The sequence below is a fragment of the Eleutherodactylus coqui genome, chromosome 3, assembly GCF_035609145.1.
Source record: "Eleutherodactylus coqui strain aEleCoq1 chromosome 3, aEleCoq1.hap1, whole genome shotgun sequence".
NCBI classification, from domain to species: domain Eukaryota; kingdom Metazoa; phylum Chordata; class Amphibia; order Anura; family Eleutherodactylidae; genus Eleutherodactylus; species Eleutherodactylus coqui.
In genome coordinates, this window is record NC_089839.1 from 237,435,661 (window position 1) to 237,458,305 (window position 22,645).

The 22,645-nt window shown below is 42.3% G+C and overlaps 1 protein-coding gene across 4 annotated transcripts in view; it reads left to right on the top strand.

Moving 5' to 3' along the window:
- LOC136621574 (complement factor H-like) overlaps nucleotides 1-22,645 on the top strand; it is a 1,208,893-nt gene that overhangs the window by 56,479 nt on the left and 1,129,769 nt on the right. For all 4 annotated transcript variants that reach the window (XM_066597131.1, XM_066597134.1, XM_066597132.1 and 1 more), the window contains exons 5-8: nucleotides 2,812-3,000; nucleotides 8,477-8,650; nucleotides 11,830-12,009; nucleotides 21,771-21,953. In XM_066597131.1, coding sequence (XP_066453228.1) covers nucleotides 2,812-3,000; nucleotides 8,477-8,650; nucleotides 11,830-12,009; nucleotides 21,771-21,953 — 726 coding nt within the window. The remainder of the gene's footprint in view (nucleotides 1-2,811; nucleotides 3,001-8,476; nucleotides 8,651-11,829; nucleotides 12,010-21,770; nucleotides 21,954-22,645) is intronic.

Genomic DNA, 22,645 nt, shown 5'->3' on the forward strand with positions numbered 1-22,645 from the left:
ATTTCCCATGTTCTACTTTATCAACAATGAAAGTGATGGCAATGATGGATTCCTCGTAAACTGTGCACAAAAAGTGCCTGATCGCCCTCTTTGAATATAATGGGTCCTCCAGCTTTCCCTTATGCTGCCCAACATTGTGCCAGAATAAATAGCTCCTCTGACTCATATATAAATGAAACCTAAATTGTTGACTCACTCTGAATCCCCTGATAAATTCCAATAGATAACGCCGATCACATAAAAGTTTTAAAAAAATTGTAAATTTAAATGCAATCGGTGAGGAGAAATGAAACTACTTATTGGAGGCTTCTGCATTATAACCCAGACATGATCATCTCCACGGACTTTTCCTGATTTCTGAGCATGGTAGCTGAGAGCCTGGAACAATGAACGGAGGCCTCGTTGAGCGGTTCCCGGTCATGTGATTGCCATTATTTCATGGTATAAAAAGATAGCTATCTACCTTAGGCTAGTCTAACACAACTGGATAGGTATTGCCAATTCCACAAGCGTATCAATGCAGATCAATCAAATGCATTGAAATACACAATTCTGCTCACATTAGTGGATCGCAATTACGTAATCCACTTATAGAATATATAACGCAGCATGTTCTATTTTATAGTGGATATCCACAACATAGGGCCTATTGTGTTCTATGGGCGAGGATATACCCGTAGCGCATACACAATTACACTGCGTATGGGCTGTGGGTACCCGCATCATTGCTAAGCAACAGCACAGGAAATATAAACAAAACAAAAAAGTATACAGCGCATGACCGCCTACATGAGTACGCAGTTATGTGCAGTACATTACGTGGCCATACGCAGGATCATGGCCAGGCTCACAACTGGGACCCACTGCAGACCTCTGCATGCAGATTCCACATACAGCCATGTGAGCTTGGCATTATTCAAATTGGTACCTGTAATACGTAATTTACAAAAAATCCCAGGGAATGCTTACTTTCCTTCTGTTTGGTACCAGCGCACCTCAGCAAGCTTACGAGTCTTAGGAGGTGCAAAAGACTCAGAGCGCCAGTTTTTACACCCCATTCTGGCCACTGAGGTCAAGAGATTTCCCCCCAAAAAACTGTTGGGTTTGCATGGGAGGAGGAGGGATACCCGGTTTTATTACCCCATGTGCCAATCCAAGCCAGACCTCTGTAATTATCCCTCTTTTGAGACATACCACACAGTTTTACATTATTACTTTTATCTAAGATTTAGGGAATGCCAAAAAAGAAGGTGGAATTTTTTTAGGTAGTCAATTTTTTTTCTGCACAAGTGAGCAATGTGGTCTGGAATTTATTCAGTTGTGCCCTGAAAGCCAGTTGGTGCCCCCTCCATTATGGGCCTAGCTATATGTCCTGTTAACTGATTGGGGCTACAATGGGTATGTTTCTGAAAGCAATCCAACAGGGGTACCCATTTTAGGTTGTGAGTCTTCATTCATATGCATGCTGTGCAAAAAAACCTGTTTTTAAAATGGCATACACAGTACACCCCTAGATGAATTCGTTAAGGGGTCTAGGTTTCATAATGGGGTCATTTGTGAAGGTTCTCTTTCGTTTTGGCAGCTCAAGGGCTCTACAAGAGTGCAATAGGTTCTTAATCACCTTCAAACAAAATTTCTGTTCTGAAAGCCACTGACTGCTCCTTAAGTATTGGGTTCTCTTGTGCATACTGACATAAAATTAGGGCCACAATGGGTATGTTTCTGAACACAGGACAAACAGGGGTATTCATTTGGGGGTGCAAATCCTCATTTTCATGTGCACTATAGAAAAAAAACCTGTCTTTAAAATGACATATTTGCAAAAAAATGAAATTTTATTTTTTATTCTCTAAATTGCATTAATTCCTGAATTAAAACTGTGAGGTTAATATATTCATGACACCCCTCAGTGAATACATTAAGGGGTGTTTTTTTTTTTCAAATGGGGTCATTTGTGCAGATATCTGCCATTCTGGCACCTATGAGCCTTTGCAATCTTGGCTCGGTGTAGGAAAACAAAATGTTGCTCAATATATTAATAATTAATTTTAATATTGTACGTCTCCTAAATGGTTTAAAAAACCTAAAGCTTTTAAAATGTGCTTCCAGAATAAAGTAAACAGGTGGAAACATAGCGCATCAAATTTGTATAGTATGTTTGCACATATTTGACATATTGCAGTTGAAAATGTGAAAACAATTAACACTTTCATCAACATTTTCCCAATTTGGGTGCTTTTAATAAATATGCACAAATTCTATTGGTCTATTTTTACCCCCTAAATTTATACTTATACTATAAACTTATAAAGCCATGCTTGCTCCTCTGGGAAATAAGCAAATAAGGAAGAGGGAACAATACATCTACAGTGCCACCTATTGGAAGGCAGCATTCTTACAACTAGCCAAGCCAGAAACCTACTGGACTCTGATTAGAGGCAAAAACCCTGAATCAGCTGTGTATGATTTTCTGGCTTCTGCTTTTCAGTTCCCAGTCGCTGTTATAAAGACTTGTATAAGGAATCTGACATTGTTTTTCAGGAATGCTGCCTTCCAATAGGTGGCGCTCTAGAGGTATTGACCCTTCTTCCTTATTTGCATAAACGAAACAAGAAGAGTTAAGTGAACAAATTATCATTCGTCATTTAGCCAGTGCATGCATTTACACTGAACGATAATCATTCAGATTCCTGAGAACCATTGCTAACTGTCAAAAAGTGACCCCAAAAAAATACAAAGTTTACTTAATATGATTTTATTCACGTGGAAATATAAGTTGAACCCTTGAATATTTCCCTTAATCTTTTTCAGTCAGGAACTGCCCACCAGTTGAGGCTGCAGACAACGTTAAGGTTTTGTCCACTTCATATGATGAAGAGTATTCTGTTGGGCAAGTGGTTAGATTTGAATGCAAGGACCCAAATCTTAAACTGGATAGCGCTTCCGAGATTTTCTGCACATCAGAAGGAAAATGGAATCTGGAACCACCAAAGTGTGTAGGTAAGAGGTGGAACATTTTATGAAAAACAGTATTGGATAAAAAGTATTGCACATTTTATATTGCAAGAAGATAATATAGTTGTTAATCATGCACCCCTTAAAGGAACAGTAATAAAGGGACTGATACAAACCTAAAGTGAAACTCTGTGTAAATGTTCATAATTATTCAACTGGATATAATAGGGTCAATTAATTTATCCAGGCTGTTTAGACACCAGAGACTTTAAAGCGGTTGTCTGTTGTGGAATAACAGAGCTCATGACCTAAAGGTTGTGGGTTCAATCCCCACATGGTTCAGACACACCTCTTTAATAGACCCGAATATAAAAATCTCACACAACTAATGCCTACACTAGTTAAACCAGCTTTGATAACAGGAATTACAAACAACAATTACAAATATAAGGAAGGTGTTAGACATTGCTCTCAGCCAGATGAACAGCCAACTCTGATCGTGCTTAACACAAAAAAAAAAACTGATAATATTAGATGGCCATGGCTGGAAGCAGTGCTTGCAAGATAGGCATCTGGAGGGAATCCTTTTTAAAGATAATGCATAATGCAATCTATGGTTTTAACCTGCCGGCCACAAATGCCTTCCCAGAATGTATCACACATTGCCCAAAGTGTAAAACCCCAGCAACAAATCTTGCTCATGGGCTATGGTTCTGTGCTCACACACAAGAGATTTGGGACTGTATTTTACAGTATATCAAAACGCACATAAAGAAGGAGTGAAAAAATTCTGCAGGAAATAGGAATCCTTCTTGATCTCTCACTTCATGAATTCAGATATAGCAAATATTTTGACGCCTTTTCAATACACATCGTGGTATCCTAGGAAGGACTCGAAAGGGTCCCTAAGCAGGTTAAAGGAGATGTCCCGCACCGAAACAGGTTTTTTTTTTTTTAAACCCCCCCCCCCCGTTCGGCGCGAGACAACCCCGATGCAGGGGTTAAAAAACCCACCCGCACAGCGCTTACCTGAATCCCGGCGGTCCGGCGTCTTCATACTCACCTGCTGAAGATGGCCGCCGGGATCCTCTGTCTTCATGGACCGCAGGGCTTCTGTGCGGTCCATTGCCGATTCCAGCCTCCTGATTGGCTGGAATCGGCACGTGACGGGGCGGAGCTACACGGAGCTACACGGAGCCCCATAGAGAAGAGGAGAAGACCCGGACTGCGCAAGCGCGGCTAATTTGGCCATCGGAGGGCGAAAATTAGTCGGCACCATGGAGACGAGGACGCCAGCAACGGAGCAGGTAAGTATAAAACTTTTTATAACTTCTGTATGGCTCATAATTAATGCACAATGTACATTACAAAGTGCATTAATATGGCCATACAGAAGTGTATAGACCCACTTGCTGCCGCGGGACAACCCCTTTAAGACTCCCTACAATGGGTGAAAGAGAAAGTAGTGGCACTGAGTATAGAGACAGGTTCTCCTGAAGGGATATCCCTTTCCTCTCCCCTCTACCTCTCCTTTCCACTTTTTTTCTTTCTTTCCCTCTCTTATTTACATTTTCCAACTTTTCTACTAAAGTTGAAGGTTTAGTTCTGGTTTAGAAGTTACAAGCATAAAGAAATTGTTATTTTGTTTTCATAACTACCATATGAATATAGGGTCCTGGAGACTGAACTCACATATGTTTCCAAAATACTGGCCCTGCGAGGCTTTCACTGAACTTGTAGTATCTCACTTAAATTTTGATATGCTGACAAAATACTGTGAAGAAAAAGTAATAAAAAATGTAAAAAAAAAAATCCAAAATTAAATTTGGTACCCAACCGCATTCTATAGCCTGACCAGCCTATCTGATATCCACCAAGTAAGTATGTACGCCCCAACACATGTTTTGCCACAGCTTATTCTGGGGGTTAACATATAATTGAAGAGACACTCATCATATAGTAATAAACAGCCAATCAACTCAAACACATCATCACCTCCAATACTCCCATACATTTTACTACCAAATTCACACATTGATAGGGCCAGAAGTGACCACACAGTCCCGGAATTCCCATGCTGCATCCCAAGCTGAGAAACAGTGTACAGAGAAAATCTGGGTCTAGACTTTCGGGATCACGTGAACATCACATGGAGAGCGCATCAGAAACAAATCTGGCGCGCCCAGCCCTCCGAGAAACACGTATATTTAGTCTATATATCCAAACATCCGGGACTGAAACACTTGATAAATACTAATATTCGAAAAATAATAAAAGGTGACCAAAATAAATGACGTGCATGGGCTCCCTTAACCCCTTCCCGCTCCAGGGTGTAAGTTTACGACCTGGCAGCGGGGTACTTCCTGTAAACTTACGTCCTGGGGATAGGAGCCGGCTGTCAGTCATAGCCTGCCTCCCGCTGCAGATCGCGGCAGGAGAGGGGTTCGCAGAGAGCCCGGCTGGTTGCCATGGCAACAGGACGCCAGAAACTGGTATCCTGTATTGCCATAGCCTGTGATCGCTGTAGAAGCGATAAGGTATGGCAGGGCAGTAGCCCTGCCATGCCTTATCACAGCGATCATCAGAGCTATACTGTAAGTGCCCCAGAGGGACACAAATTGTGTAAAAAAAAAGAAAAAAGAAAAATGTAAAAAAAAAGTATGCTTTTTCTCATATCAGCATAAAAAAAAGGTAAAAAAAAATTAAAACCCCACATATTTTGTATTGTCGCCTCCATAACGATGCCTACAATAAGTTGCACATGCTTTTGACTGTGCACAGAAGAAAGCGTTAAAAAAACGCTAAAAAACTGAGGTAAAATGCTAATTTTTAGCATTTTGCCTCCCTAAGGGCGCCCACCCACTGGCGTTTGCGATTTTCGTGCGTGAAAAACGCAGCGTTTTCTGCGCGTTTTCTGCGGCGTTTTTCGCGGCTTTTTCGCGGCTTTTTTGCGCCTTTTCCGTTAATTTCCATTGACATTCATGGGTGCATTAAGAGAAAAATAAGGACACATATGCAACTGACAGTTCCTATGTTAAAAATTGCAACAGACCGAAAAAAAAAAAAGCGCCAGTGGACAGGAACACATTCAATACTAATTGCTCTTGAGAAAAAACGCAAAACGCAAAGGAAAAAAAATCGCCAGTGGGTGGGCGCCCTCAAAGTGCAATAAAAGTGATCAAAAAAGCGGTATGTACCCCAAAATGGTACCATTAAAAACTATAGCTCATCTCGCAAAAAATAAGCCCTCATAGAGCTCCGTACATAGAAAAATAAAATAGTTACAGGACTTTGAATGCAGCGATTTAGAAAAAAAAAAAAAAAAACGACCTCCAAAAAAGTGCAAAAACCTAAAAAAAAAAATGTAAGAATTTTGGTATCGCTGTAACCGTACCGACCCGCAGAAAAAATGGATTGTGTAATCTATGCTCCATAATTAACGCTGTAAAAAAAAAATCTATGGCAGAATTGATCTCTCCCTGCTATTATAAAAAATAATAATAAAAGTTTTACAATATAGTCAATGAACCCAAAAGTGGTACCAATAAAAACTACAGTTCGCCACGCAAAAAAAACAAGCCCTTATACGGCTGCATCGACGGAAAAATAAAAAAATCGTTGCGTCCTTAAGCCCAAAATAGTCCATGTCCTTAAGGGGTTAAGGGCTTCTGCTACTTGCGTTTTTCTCATGCATTTTTTTAATACGACTTTGCTGCATTTTTTAACACGGAAATCAATGGGGCTTTCTAATGTTAAAAACACATTGCATCGCACGAAAATTACAATGCGTTTTTAGGCCTTATTCACATGGGCTACAAAATCACTCCATTTTATAGTGCTACAAAAATACATGTATGTGAAGCTCATGGTTTCCAATGGCTTCTTTCACATGAGAGATGTTTTGTAGCCTAAAAGAACCCATTGGAAACCATGGGCTTCACATACATATGTTTTTGTAGCGCTACAAAGTCGTGCGATTTAGTAGCTCGTGTAAATAAGGCCTAAAAACGCATTGTGATTTTCATGCGATGGAATGCGCTTTTAACATTAGAAAGTCCTATTGACCTTCGCGTTAATAAAAATCATTTGAAAAAAACGTGCAAGAAAAACGTAAGTATCCTGCACTAAAAGTGCCACACGTGCAAACAAAAAACATATGTTTATTACTAGAGATGAGCGAGCATACTCATGCGAGCTTGATGCTCATTTGAGTATTAGGGTGCTCGAGATGCTCGTTACTCAAGACGAGCACCACGTGGTATTCGTCTCGATTAAACGAGCACTGACCATTGAATTCAATGGAGCTGGCAATACAGCCGGCTCCATTAAAAGCAATTGGCTGCCGGCGAGCGCGGGATGAATTTTCGGTAAGGGCTTAAAAATATAAGCCCTTACCTGAAAATCATCCTAAAATGTGTAAAAATAAAAAAAAAATTTATACTCACCTTTCCGCTGCAGCCGGAGTTCAGCCGCGGCCGCCGGCAGTTCTCCTGAACTGCTTTCTGTAGTATTCAGCAGGTGGGGATTTAAAATCCCCGCCTGCTGAATGAGCTGCCTCTGATTGGTCACAGCCCTCACCAATCAGAGGCAGCTCTCACTCACCCATTCATGAATTCTATTGAATGACAGCTGAGAGCTGCCCCTGATGGATTTTAAATCCCCACCTGCTGAATACTACAGAAAGCAGTTCAGGAGAACTGCCGGCCAGACGCCGCTGAACTCCGGCTGCAGCGGAAAGGTGAGTATACATTTTTTTTTTATTTTTACACACTTTAGGATGAATTTCAGGTAAGGGCTTATATTTCTAAGCCATTCCCGAAAATTCATCCCACGCTCGCCGGCAGCCCATTGCTTTCAATGGAGCCGGCTGTATTGCCGGCTCCATTGAATTCAATGGGCTAACATCGTTCTTCTCTGCCACAGCTGTTACAGCTGTGGCAGAGGAGAATGATCTTTATGCTGACAGTGCGGGGTGGGGGCAGGGGGTGGGGGGGGGGGGGTCTCACTCTTAATAGTGAGACCTCAGAGCCCGAAATGCAGCCCTGCATGTTGCTCCTCGCCTGCCCTATCCATTTCTGTGTTTTTTACATGACTTTGGTGATTTCCTAAGATTTTCACAAATGAAAACCTTAGCGGAGCACCAGTCATATACAAAAATGCTCGAGTCGCCCATTGACTTCAATGGGGTTCGTTACTCGAAACGAACTCTTGAGCATCACTGAAAGCTCGACTCGAATAACGAGCACTCGAGCATTTTGGTGCTCGCTCATTTCTATTTATTACATTTTAGTTGGAATCAACACATTTGCAGAGTGAACAGTGCACAGTTCCCAGAAATACTGAAGAAATATAGAAACAGAATAAAAATAGTGATATTCCATATGAGGAATGTATTTCTGCAGTTTTCGTTTTTTCTTTGTTTTATGTGTAGTAAATAAACATCTCAGTAGTTGAATATACTAATCATTTGTTTTGCTGCATAAAAAACAATATAGTCTCTAATTATTGTACTTTCTTGTAGCAATTAGTTGTAAACTCCCACAAGTAGATAACGGAAGAGTGAATGGTCTGAAAAAACCTGTGTACAAAAATCATGACGTAATACAAATTACTTGTAATGAAGGATTTAACACTGTTAAAAATGGAGAAGCTACTTGCACTAAAGATGGCTGGATTCCTCAAACTACATGTGAAGGTTCGTATAAGCTTTGCTTCTGAGTTATACATTATATAATAATGTGTTTGCATGTAATATGCCATGAACTGAATACTGTGACTTGTATTAAAACAATCTCCATTTTGTTTATATTATATTTGCTACACTGTAAGGCTGGGGTCACACAGGGCGGATTTGCCGCGGTTTTGCCGCAGCAGATCCGCCCGCGGCAAAACCGCCTGCGGCCGCTAAGCCCGGGATTAGCCAGCCATGTGGACGAGGTTTCTCAGAAATCTCGTCCACACGGGACGGCTAATCCGCTGCGGTAAATCCGGTTGAAACCGCGGCTGCGGCGGCTGCAGCCGCGGTTTCAAAAGAAGCAGCATGCTCATTCTTTTTTTCATTCCGCTGCGGCCGCGCTCTCCTCTATGGGAGCGCCGGCCGCAACGGAAGAGCAAGCGGCCGGACCGCTTCAAAGCCGCCGCGGCTTAAACCGCGGCGGCTCTGCCGGCGGAGATCTCGCGGTTTTTGCTGCGGCCAAACCGCGAGATTTCCGACGGCAATCCGCCCCGTGTGACCCTAGGCTAAGGCCGCCTGCTGACGGCCGGGTCGGATCCCGCTGCGAGAATTCTCGCAGCGGGACCCAACCCGAGCCCCTGCAGGGACCAGTGCAGGGAGAGACATTTCTGTACTGGCCTCTGTGAGACCCCCACAGAAATAGAGCATGCCACCATTTGTTTTACGCGTGTGTTTTCACCCGGAAAAATCTCGGCCGTCTTGATAGGATTGCGTTTTGCAGAATTTCCGCCTGTGTGCAGGGGGACTAAGTATGTTATTAAAGGGGTTGTCTCATGAAAGCATGTGGGGTTATATACTTCTGTATGGCCATATTAATGCACTTTGTAATATACATTGTGCATTAATTATGAGCCATACAGAAGTTATTCACTTACCTGCTCCGTTGCTGGCGTCCTCGTCTCCATGGATCTGTCTAAAATCGCCTCTTCTGGCGATTTTAGACGCGCTTGCGCTGTGCGGTCTTCTGTCTTCTGAATGGGGCCGCCCGTGCCGGAGAGCGGCTCCTCGTAGCTCCGCCCCATCACGTGTGCCGATTCCAGCCAATCAGGAGGCTGGAATCGGCAATGGACTGCACAGTGAAGATCCCGGCGGCCATCTTACTAAGGTAAGTAAGAAGAAGGAAGAAGTCGCCGCAGCGCGGGGATTTGGGTAAGTACTACCCGTTTTTTTTTTTTTAACCCATGCATCGGGTTTGTCTCGCGCCGAACGGGGGGCCTATTGAATAAAAAAAAAAACCCGTTTCGGCGTGAGACAACCCCTTTAAGCTCTTCGGCCCAATGCCCACAGACGGAAATCCACGGCTAAATTCTGTGCGGAATTTCCGTCGTTGCATGCTGCCATAGGATTGCATTAGTTTATGCAATCCTATGCTGACAACCACGTTTGACCGCGTGAAAACCCGCACAGTATTAAAATTGCGGCCTGTCCTATTTCTTTGCGAGCCTCTGTGAGGCCCACATAGAAACGTCACTGCTGACGCGCAGGCTCTGCTCTGCGCATGCCTGGCTGTGAACCAGCCAGCACATCGTAGAGCGGAGAGAGAAGACGCCCGACAGGTAAGCGGGAGGTCAATGCCGGGGCACGGGTCGCATCCAGCTGCGAGAATCCGACCCAGCTGTGGGCAGGAGGTCTTAGCATCTATATAATATAAAGAAAACCTGCAATTTTGAGCATAGTGCCTGATCTACGGCCAGCATGGTATAGGAGCTGAACAGACTGATGTATAGCTTTGTGGAAGAAGAATCATTATTGCTAGCAGTGTCGGACTGGGGTACCAAGGGCTCCCCAGTAGAACTGACTCTGGAGGCCCACTTTATAGTCACATTCAAATATTTGCTGTTTATTTTTAGGCCTTGTGCGCACAACATTATGCCATACTGCATTCTGCACTGTACTTGTGATTCTGAGTGAGTTTTTCCTTAAAGGAATTTTTCATGTCTTTAACTGATGGGGGGAGGGGGGGCTGCCACATCCCCTTCATTGTTTATGCAGGTAGTCTGAACAGGCAGCTGTGTTTGGTACTGTAGCTCAGTTCCATTCAAGTAAATGGTAATGAGATGCAGTACCAAGCACATCCACAATCAAGTATATGGCAGGGCCTAATGAACAATGAAAATGGCTCATTATGTTACAGAGTAGAATTTATTAGTATTTTGGGGGTAATATGGGGAGATGGAAAAAAAATGGTAAATCTGGCACAATTATTTTTTCTTCTCAATGTTGTTGTAGGCCTCGTTCAGTTGAGTGCTGTTTTCACGCTGCTAAGCAGCGAGAAAACAGCACTGCTATAGTCCTGAAAAGATCGCGTGAACGGGCGACTTCAAGCTTCATGAAGTTGCCTGTTCAAACGATCCTAGGCACATGCTGCATGCTTTCAAGGCTTCTATAGGAGCCTATGGAAATCGCAGGAGCTGACATGCGAGTTTGTACTTGCATATCCTATCTTTGCTAGACATGCTTATTCAGCGTGTCTAACAATCATCCATGTGAACACTTCTATAGGAACCTGCAGTGCTAAGAACACGCTCGTCTGAACGAGCACTCATGGTGAGTTCCACAGCAAAAATAAATGGGTTCACATGCACACAGGTCAAATATTAATTAAGTTTACTCAAAGGGTTAAAAGTAGATATACATACAGGATATCAAAAGACATCCAAGATATCAAGAAAGATTAGGTCGCTAATCCCTGAATTCTAGCTTGCTGTTATCAGTGGAGCAGGCTGTTATCAGCCGGCTGCACTGATAACCTTCTCTGTGCCTGTGTCCTGCTGTGAATTCACAGCGGGGCACGGGCTGTAAGTGAAGAGAACACTACAGCTGTTTGCATATACAAAGCAACTGTATTGTTCTATTAGCAGCCACTGCTGTGTCTCACTCAGAGAGAGAGAGAGACAGACATGAACCAAGAAAAAAAAAAAAAGCTCGGGATCCTGCGTTCCACATACAAAAATGCTCGAGTCACCCATTGTAGTCAATGGGGTTCGTTACTCGAGTAGAGCTCTCGAATTTTACGAAAAGCTCGACTCAAATAACGCGGACCCGATCATCTATCAGTGTAAATGGGGCTTAAGCAGTTATCCAATAATCAATCTCTATCTCTTTCTCTAATTAATGTTTTGTTTTTATCTAAAATGTAGAAATTGTCTGCAATTCTTATCAAAATGTGGAAAAAGGGAAACTAGTTTCAACGAAAGCTGTATATAAATATGGAGATGAAATTGACGTGGAATGTGATAGAGGATATGTTCTTCAGACAGAGCCAAATAAACGTCGTACATGCACATCAAATGGCTGGAGTCCACCTAGTCGCTGTGTTGGTAAGTACAGTTGTTCTTTAACTGTAAATATTTTTGTTTTAATCACTGGATATTTTGGGCCATAAAGGGGTTGTCCAGGGTTGGAAAAACATGTCTGCTTTCTTCTAAAAACACAACCACATCTATGCACAGGTTGTGTGTGGTACTGCAACTCAGATCCATTCACTTAAATCAATCTGAGTTCTAATACCAGATACAACACATGGACAGGTGTGCTGCTATTTTTTGGAAATGAGCAACCAAAGAAAAAAAAAGAAATACAACTACAAGTGAAAAAGAAATGCTACAACTGTATATGTCACTTTTAATAATTCTCTAATAACTCCTAGATAACATTTGGAAGTGACAGTTTTACTGAGAAAACATTTTGTGAAAAAATGCCACCCAGGCCTCCCTCACACAGGCATTTTTTTTCAGCGTTTACCGCTGCGTTTTCAGCATTGCACTAAATGCTGTATAGCGCTGCCATTCATTACAATGGGGCTTCTCAGACAAGTGTTAAAACACAGCATTTTTAATGCTGCAATTTTAAAGTGATGTCTGTTCTGTTTTTGAATATGAATGAATGTGATTAGTGCATTGAGTGCCGACCCAGCCACTCAGAGCAATCTCTTGTTGGAGGCAGGGTGTTCAATCCCTGTTACTAGCAATAAATGCTCTCTCCATGCTGACAACTGCACAGGAAGCCTGCAGGAGAGTCGGAGAGCAGTGGGAGGAACCCTGACTGCTTTTGTTAGGTGTGTATTGCTTCTTTTTTTCAGGTTGCTGGCTGCGTTTTCAGCTGTGCTGGAAACACAGCCAAAATGTTGTCAGAAATGTATGACAATACTACTGAAACCGCAGTAAATGCAGCATTGAAAAACGTAGTATTTCTGCAAACATCTGTGTGAGGGAAGCCTAAAAATTTGGTATTTCAAAAAATAAATAAGCACAGTGTGAAAGCAGACTGACAGAGACTTGACACATGAAAAGTTTCTGTTGATGGCTACATAAATACGCACCAAAGTTTATACATAGTGGATTTTTCCAGACATGGATTTTGAAATCCACATCATGGGAAAAAAATATTAACCTGTCAATTCCTGACATGGAAACCACATTGGGCAGCTACAAATGGATTTTGCCCCATTCACTGGGGCTAAATATGAGTTTAGAGCTGTGGCCTGAGAGTTCTGTTGTGGATTAAAGTGTCAGAGTCACGTCAGAAAAATCTGGCATGGATCTTACACTTCAAAGGCGATATGGAGAAGGCCTAAAGACCCATTTACACGCAACGATTAGTGCTCAAAAGCCATCGTTTGAAGCTATAATTGTTGTGTGCAAATGCTCCCATCTTTCACTCTTAGGCCTTAGTCACACGGGCGTTTTTTCGCGCGATTTGCGTATCGCATGACGGATGCGCAAATCGCGTGACCGGGGCCCAAAAATCGCCCGAAAATCTGCTCCTAGCCGCGTTTCATTAGAAACAGGCCGGAGCTGTCCAGCGCATTGCATTCAATGGAGCCGACAATACAGCCGGCTCCATTGAAAGCAATGCGCTGCGGCGTGCGCGGGATGAATTGTCGGGAATGGCTTAAATATATAAGCCCTTCCCTGCAATTCATCCTAAAATGTGTAAAAATAAAAAAATATATATATACTCACCTTCTCCCGGCAGCTGGAGTTCCGCGCGGCCGGCCTGCAGTGGGTGTGAAGGGGGTGTGAGTCAGACCTGCCCCTGATTGACTCAGCGCTGAGCCAATCAGAGGCAGGTCTCACTCACACCCATTCATGAATTTGCATGCGCAAATCGCGCGAAAAAACGCCCGTCTGACTAAGGCCTAAGGCTGAATGATGATTTTTAGGTGAGCATAAAATCAATTTTTCAGCCGGAGAGAAGTTTACACAGACCACATGCTGTGCTTGCTGTCCAAGGTGCTGTATTCTCCAAGGGAGTGCTGGTTACATTGTATTCAGCTTGCAGCCTCATGGCAGAACAAAGGAGCTGAATGCAGAGAACAGACCACTTGCTGTTCTCTGCATACAGGTCCCAGAGGCTGATTTACATGCAAATGAAGGTAATAAGCTGCTAATGGACATTAGTGTCCATTAGCAGTTTATGCAAAACAATCTTTAGAACAATTATCTTTGTGTGTAAATGGGCCTTAACACAGAGACTGGTTATGTTGATTAAAAATGAATTCTTATTCTGGAATTTAAAGGTGGAATTAAAAAAAGAGGTGAACTATTACTAGTTAAAATACATCTTGTGAAAATATATTTTGTCAACACTGTACATAGTGACACAGTACGCAAGGTTGAAAAAAGACATGTCTATCCAGTTCATCCTATTATCCTGCAATATTGATCCAGAGCTAGGCAAAAAGCCCATGAGATGGAAGCCAATTTTTCTTCAATTTAGGTTAAAATCCTTCATGACTCCAGATCTGGCAATCACAATAAATCCCTGGAGTGAGTACACCATCACCACATCCTCAGGTAGAGTGCTCCATAGTCTTACTACTCTTACCGTAAATAACCCCCTTCTATGTTGGTGTAGAAACCTTCTTTCCTCTAGATGCAAAGGATGCCCCCTTGTCACAGTTCTTGATATAAAAAGATGATGGGAGAGATCTCTGTATTGAACCCTGATATATTTATACATAGTTATGAGGTCACCCCTGAGTTGTCTTTTTTTCTAAACTAAATAGCCTCAATTTCAATAGCTTCTCTGAGTATTGTAGTTTGCCCATTCCATTTATTAATTTATTTGCCAGTTTATAAAGCCGCTCAAGCTCTGATATGTCCTTCTTGAGTACTGGTGCCCAAAACTGTAAAATATAATACAAAATTAATCTTGTTAATTGTATAGTGCCAAACTTATTCAGCAGCGCTTTCAAGTAATTTTTATTAATTAACCTCTTCACCAAGCTGGGTACTCATTTTACTGACCTCGGAAAAATGGAAGGCTGAGTCAACCTTGAGCTGGTTACCTGAACCATTGAACCCACAACCTTCAGGACGTGAGCAAAAGCTTGACACACACCAGCAACAGCTCCGGTATGTGGCGCAGCTCATCTGAGCTGTCAACCCTCTTTAAAGCTAAATTCTAATAGCGGCATTTAAATCCCCCGGCCAATTTCCAGGGGTCCTGTACAGCTCCTGGGATGAGAGTGCGTGTGTCATGGCAGCTGAGGATGTTTTGAAAAGCCCCAGGGCTGTCATTGCAGAATGCCTATCAAGCATAGCTTGATAGAATGCCTGCCCGATCATAGTATGATGTAATGCTATGGCATTACATCATACTACAGGAGCGATCAAAGCATTGCAAGTTGTTGTTCCCTCTGGGGACTAAGATTGAAGTTTTACTAATTATTAAAAAAAAAGTTTGGTATCATACTAGTCGTACTGACCCATAGGATAAAGTTATCATGTCATTATTGTTTGTGCGACGTACAAGACGCACTGAAAGATGGCGGAATTTCATTTTCTTTTTCATTGTACTCCACTTAGAATTTTTTATGTTTTTTAGTACATTATATGGTACATCAAATAGTACCATTGAGAAATACAACTCGTCCTGCAAAAAGCAAGCCCTCAGACATCTATGCCAATGGATAAATAAAAAACAGTTACTGTTTTTTTTAAAGTGAGGGGAGGAAAAACCGAAAATGGAACAAAAACGAGGCCATGTCCTTAAGGGGTTTAACCACACTTGCTAAAGCCTCCAGATTATCCCAATCCATTTGCAACTGTATATTGTCCTTTCTTGTGTTAACTCCTTTACATAGTTTTGTATAATCTGCAAGTATTGGGATTTACTGTACAATCCTGATAATAAGTATATTAAAGAGAATAGTTAAAAAGAAGAGAGCCCTTTACTGACCCCTGTGGTACCCCACTTGTAACAGTTACCTAATCAGAGTATGTACCATTAATATGCTGTTAGGTTCAATGAACGTGGATCCACCAAGCCACAACCTGGTTTGGCTTCAAGCCAAACACTGAGGTGGCATCTGAGGTACTCTGATCTTTAATTCCACCAGTCAGAATGTGGGTTTTGCTGTTGAATTCCAGGGCTGTTATTTAGAAAGCAGTCCCAGTACTCAGGCGGCTTATGCTTTTTAAGACTTGGGCTTGGGCTCACCTAAGGGCTTGAATAGAAGCATTGTCAGTCTGGGTTGGGGCAGGCAGCATGCTTCAGCATGAGGTACAATGGCAGAGGTTGGGTCATGAGGAACAGGTTTACTATGGATAATTGGGCCATGGATCAGAGCAGGCAGCCACAGAATCATGGTCAGTAACACAAGCCACGGTCAGGAGCGGAGACAGGGACATGGTGTCATGACTTGAACCCAGGAGCTCCTGTTCTCCAGGTGGTGGCTCTATATAGTACATTAAATAGTACCATTAAAAAATACAACTCGTTCTGCAAGAAACAAACCCTCGGACATATATGCCAATGGATAAATAAAAAAGAGTTACAATTTAAAAAAAAAAAAAGAGCTATTCAAGCACTGGATAACTTCTGGATAACTCCTCTGCTGAATCCTGTCCTAGCTCCCTGCCCCTGTTCCTGTTTGCATAATTGGCTCCACCCTGTTCTTTGATTATACTGACTATTTAGGCCTGGCGTTGTAACTCCTTCCCTTGCTAGATTATTGTGCTCTCAGCCCTTAGTCAAGCTCAGCTACCAACTGCTCCTCTCACTATAATTGATGCTTCTGTGTACCGATACTGGCTGTATCATGTGGTACAAATGAGGTTATAAATGTGAGTGTCTGAGAGCAGGAATTAGAGATCCATCTTGTCTACCTGAGTGGGCTAACACTGAGCCGCATGGAACCACCTTTAGCTTTTATGTATGTGAAGATGGAGGAAGAAGAGTGACATCCCGTAGCATCTGGAAAGTGAATGTGAGAGGAGTGAGTCCCAGCAACAGAGAGAGAGAGAGAGAGAGAGAGCGTGCTTCCCCAGTTCCTACAACAGGCACCTGTTCACACCACAGGCTTTTCCTGTGTGGCTGTCCGTCATTAGGATCACCGCACAAAGGTACTTTATTGGCTAAGCCTTTCTGAATAAGTGTTCTTGCCAGAGTGTATGTGGCGTGATACCAACCCCCTTTCCTCCTCCAGAGTGCTCCCAATCCAGGACCTACAGATAACGTGGACTGTAGGGCCATATTTATCCTGTGTATCCTCCCTACCTCTGAGTTATAGCCTGTACCTAATTGAAGTGAATTGTACCTGCATTTCCTGCTTATACAAATTAATTGTTCAAGTAAAGTTATACTGGACCCTAACCATTCCTAGGGACCCGAGGTACTGCACACAAGTTTCCGTGTTTATTACTCCACTGCATAGAATAACGTTGTGAGGGAGCAGTGGCATCACGAGTGATATCTACTACAACTCTCCTCATCCACTTTATTGGCACTGCCTGCCAAAGGAGTGTCGAAGCCGGGCTGCGAAACCTACTCTGGCCTTGGCTATGTTTCGTGCCTCAGGGACCTGAGTCTAGGGTTGCCACCTTTGTCCCGAAAAAATACCGGCCATGGTAAAAAAAGGGTGACTGTCGGTTGCATAGTTTGGGGACGTGGCTTATCACGGCGTCTACTCGCGAGAATACGCTGCTGACGCCTGCATATAATCTACACATATATAATTATATACGAGATACCCAGGTTACCTCAGCATGGTCCATATCACTATATACAGGATATATACCTCCCCTTTATAGTAATGCTGATGTAAGGCAGATATGCTCTGTATGTAATTATATGTACAGCTGGTATAACGTATACCACCTAAACATACAAGATTACATGCAGTACATGGTACATACCTCGTATCGCATGTACTGCTCCTCTGCTCTCCTCCTCGGGTCCCGACACTGTCACTTCAGCGCCGGCCGGACATCCATCCTCCTGACCCCCACACATACACAACACCTCTATATCCATTCCTATCCCCACACATCACAAACACACAGCTCAGCTACATCCAACTTGACCCCCAGACATCACACACACAGCTCTGCTACATCATCCTGACCCCCACACATCACACACACATGACATCTCTATATCCATTCCGATCCCCACACATCACACACACAGCTCAGCTACATCCAACTTGACCCCAGACATCACACACACAGCTCTGCTACATCATCCTGACCCCACACACGTTACACACAGCTCCACTCACTCCATTCATCCATCCAGACCCCACAGGCATCCCAGACTCCCAGTCCACCACACTCCCGTCCGACTCCCGGAAGTCTCCCCCCAGGCAGCCAGCAAGCGGCCCCCTCTCCCCCCCGTTATCAGACTCTCACCAATCCCCATACACCATCACGAGTCCTGTCCACTATCCACAGACCCGGTCCACACACACACGACACCAGTAACCACCACCAGAGACCAGACTCACTCACCCGCAGTCCCGACTAGGAGTCCAGCGCCACCTGTGGGGTCCCGAATCCAAGACTGAGTTTGTGTGCTCTCGCAGACACTCAGCAGGGGCATGTCATCAGCATAGACTGCTGAATGATGCTGCCCCAGCTCCCCTGAAGTCTACACAGGCCGGTATTTTGTCGCAGCCTGACACAGACCCCGAGGCCCGACAAAAATACCGGCCTGTAATAGGGCCGGTAAAATAAAAATACCTGCACTGGACTGGGCAGTAAAAATACCGTCCAGGCCGGTGATTTACCGGTCGGGTGGCAACCCTACCTGAGTCTGGTAAGTGCCACCATGATGAGACAGCACTTATTCCTCCCAGTTCTTCATGTTAGCCAGGTGTCTAGGGTCATCCCTCTTGGGTGTTGCACAACCACCCTCTGCTTTCTATCATTGATATAAAGAAGCTGATCAGATTGGTTTTGACGGAGGCGATCCCTCATATACCCATGCTGATGTGGAATTGTTTGGCTATTTAGATACTTCTAAATAGCACTCTTCAAATATTTTACTCAAAATAGAAGTTAGACTTACCAGTTTTAGTGCTTCTTCAATACATTCACATTTTACTAGTTTAAATGTTTTCCCTTGGCTGTTTATTGCCACCTTTACATCTTTATTTAGCCACATTGGTTTTCTCCTATTCTTAACCCTTTTACTCCTGTAGGGTATGTAACAAGCACAATGAGTACTTAAGATGCTTAAAAAAAAATTGCCATTAATTTTTATTTGTACTCTTCTTTCTGAAGACATTCCCCCAGTCAATAAGGGCATCACTAAGCTGATCAAACTTTGCCTTCCTGAATTTTGTACTTTTGTGGCCCCATGACAAAACACCATATTGAAAAATATATTATAATATAGTGACTAGGGGCCCCCTGACCTGCACGTAATATACTATTGTTGTTGTTTGAAGCAGCTACAATTAAGGGCAATATGTCCAAAACGCATAAACTGTTATTTGGTATCTGCACATTTACTAGAGTTGTTATTTTAAAGGATTGAATAAAGTTTGGATTTTTTTTTTCATGATTTGCACACTGGACATGTAACTTTGGTTGGCTGTGTTTACCATTATTAGAGTAGTGTACTGTGGTGCTCTGAGGCATTATGACCGTGCTGAGCAAGGAAAAGTCAATGTCTAGGGCCACTTGGAAAGACTGTTCTTCTTGTCCTTGTGTCCCTGGGTAATTTCCAGTTCTTGGATTGAGCCTACTTGAAGTCTAGGTCTGCAGGAAAGCTAGTTCACCTAGATCTTGTGATGTGACATATAGACCATATGATTTATGACTACCTGCTTTCTGGCATGGTTCTCCCTAGGGGATGAGTTTACTTTGGTGTATTTCGGAGACAGAGGCCATATAAAACTACAAGGACAACCCTGAAAGGGGTTTTATATGAAAATCTTTCTCCCCCACTTCCACTTGAGCGGGGTTCTTCCTTGTGAAGAAGGATGGGTCTCTATCCATTTATTGATTTACCATGGTCTCAGTGCGATGACAGTGCAGAATACAGAAGTAAATGGTTTTTATGAAGGAATAGAACTTTGTTTGTTTTTGCATCCACAGCTGCTGCCACTCATCTTTTTACTTCTGGATTGTTGTGGTGAGGTTTTCGTCCAAAACCTATTTTGAGTGGCTTGCAGACTTACTAAAATTGGGATTCCCTCACCCTATTTGGATTATTGCCGGTTGTTGCTGTTGTACAAATTGGATATTACAACAGTGAGAATATGTTGCCTCTGCTCTTAATTGTGAAGATGTTTGAAAGGATTTAAAGAGCCATGTTTTTTACTAAACTCAGCCTAAGGTGCATACAACCTGATTCAGAAATGGCAAGTGATGAGTGAAAAACCACAAGTTTTCCATGAGTTCCTTGTCATGCCCTTTTGACTCATGCCCAATGCACCTGCTGTATTTCAGCTCCGTACCAGCTCCTACTTCTGGCCTTTATTGTAGAGTAAAAAACACCTAATAGGGATGTACCAAAACCCTGACGCGATGCACTAGTTCAAAGTTATTGGGGACTGAAGTACAGAATTTAAAAATCCAATAGACCTCGTGTTGCCTCAATTGTAAAATTGTATCGGAAGATTACAACTTACTCCATTGAAATACTTTCTGGACTATTCACTCTATCATACAATGGACCATTGGGCCCTAGGAAGGGATTTATATCCTTAACCCCTTCCTCTCCATGTAAGTCAGACACTTGCTGTCTTCTTCCATAAATTACTGTGAACACAAAGACATTTTTCTTCTAATTCCTGATCTTCACTTCACCCATTCTCCTCAGACTTTGAGGGCCTCTTTCTGCTCTCCATAACTGCAAATGTCCTGTGGGATGTGGGGATTCATATACAGAACGTACCAGGACTACAGGCGTTGGAGGGTCAGCCACTTTGTGAGGCTTCCCGCCTGCGCCAGGTAGGTCCCCCGTATTTACACCTTTTCACTTTCTCTGTTGGCTCTCTTTTGATACCTCTCACATGTGCTGTCCTATATATCTATAAAACTATCTGACTAAAAGACCTAAAAATACAGAAGTAACAAGCTTTGTGTCAGTTTCAAAACTTTTTGCCACAACCGTAATTTAAACAAACTTCTGGCATAAATTATACATGAATGTGACAATCCAGGGCGGCCACGCCCTCTTCCTACAAGCCATGTCTTTTTATGTTAAATTGATGCATAGGACAAAAAAGTTGTAAACGTTTGGCGCAAGCAAGGCTTGTGCAAATTTTGTGACTTTTCTAGACCAGAAACTAGTGTAGAATACTTTATGAATGTCCCCCTATGTACTTGGTCTTTCTGTTTGTTAAAAATTAACTTACATGTTTCTAAGTAGAGGACACTGCATTCTTTATTTCTGCATTAAATTAGCTAAAACAATGACTATCCATACAGTAATAAATTGCTTTGCTAAAGTTAGGTTGTTTTTTTAATGCAATGCTTAGGTAACTTTCTTTTCATCTGAAAATGTTTTTCTATTATATTTTACAGTCCAAATGTAGGAAAAAGTATATTGATAATATGCAAACTAAATATTAAAATACATTTAGAAAAGAAGAAACTTTGAATTTCTAAAAGAATTATGTTTTTCCAGGGAAGGAAGGGAGGTCTTTTAATATCTGACACCTGAAATTATTATATGACAGTGCAAGAAGCATGGATGTTAATTTAATCAATGATTTTTTTGTCCTCTCAGTCATACCAACGATTCTCTCCAGCTACCTTAAAATCTTCTTAGGCTTAAGGTCTTGTTAAACCTCTTTGCACATTGTACCTGAAGGTTCTGTTCTTACTTTTTGTTTCTGCAGGTAAAAGATGTGACATACCTGACATAAAAAATGGATATCTTGACAGAAATTACTACTTTCCAAAAGACCCTGGACAATCCATATATTATCGCTGTGAGGATAATTTTGTGACACCTAAGAAAGAATACTGGGTATATATCACCTGCACTGAAGCTGGATGGAGTCCTGAACCACGATGTTTACGTAAGATACTTATAATCAGTTATAAAAAACGGTCCCATAATTGAAAATATCTTTGATTTTAATGTGTTTTAGGGCACATTCAAAGAATACAAATGATTCTTTGCATTTTTGATACCTTTTAATAGCTAAATACTTTGTGCCTGCTTAGGCTGCTTTTAGACGTTACCGCTAGCTCGTTTGCTCTTGTGCAGGCAGATTCATCGTTGGCTTGTTCAATGAGAGTCGCTCAGTACAGTTCAGTTTTTCACATTAGCTAAGATTAAAGACTGAACGAGCGCTGTTTAAACGGAACAAGAAGTGAACGAGCCAACAATGATTTTTATGCCGGCATAAAATGAACACCAAACGAGAAGCGAACGATCCTCGTTCATCGTTCAGTTGTTGGCTCGAATTTAGATTGAACAATTTTTTGAACGATTATCGTTCTGTCTGGAAGCATCTTTCGGCTTCTTCAATAGCAATGGTACGATTAACTAATGAGGATTAACTAACTAAGTAACTAAGCTATGATTACCAAAGTTTACTGTATGTTTAATTAGAAATGACGAGTGAAAAATAAGAACAGCCTGGGCAAGGATCTGATACGTATAGAAAAACACCAACAGGGTCTTTATGCCCTATTAAAGACCCAGCCTTGAACTAACACACCAATTTATTAAATCACATGTTAAAAAAACACTAACTCACAGAAA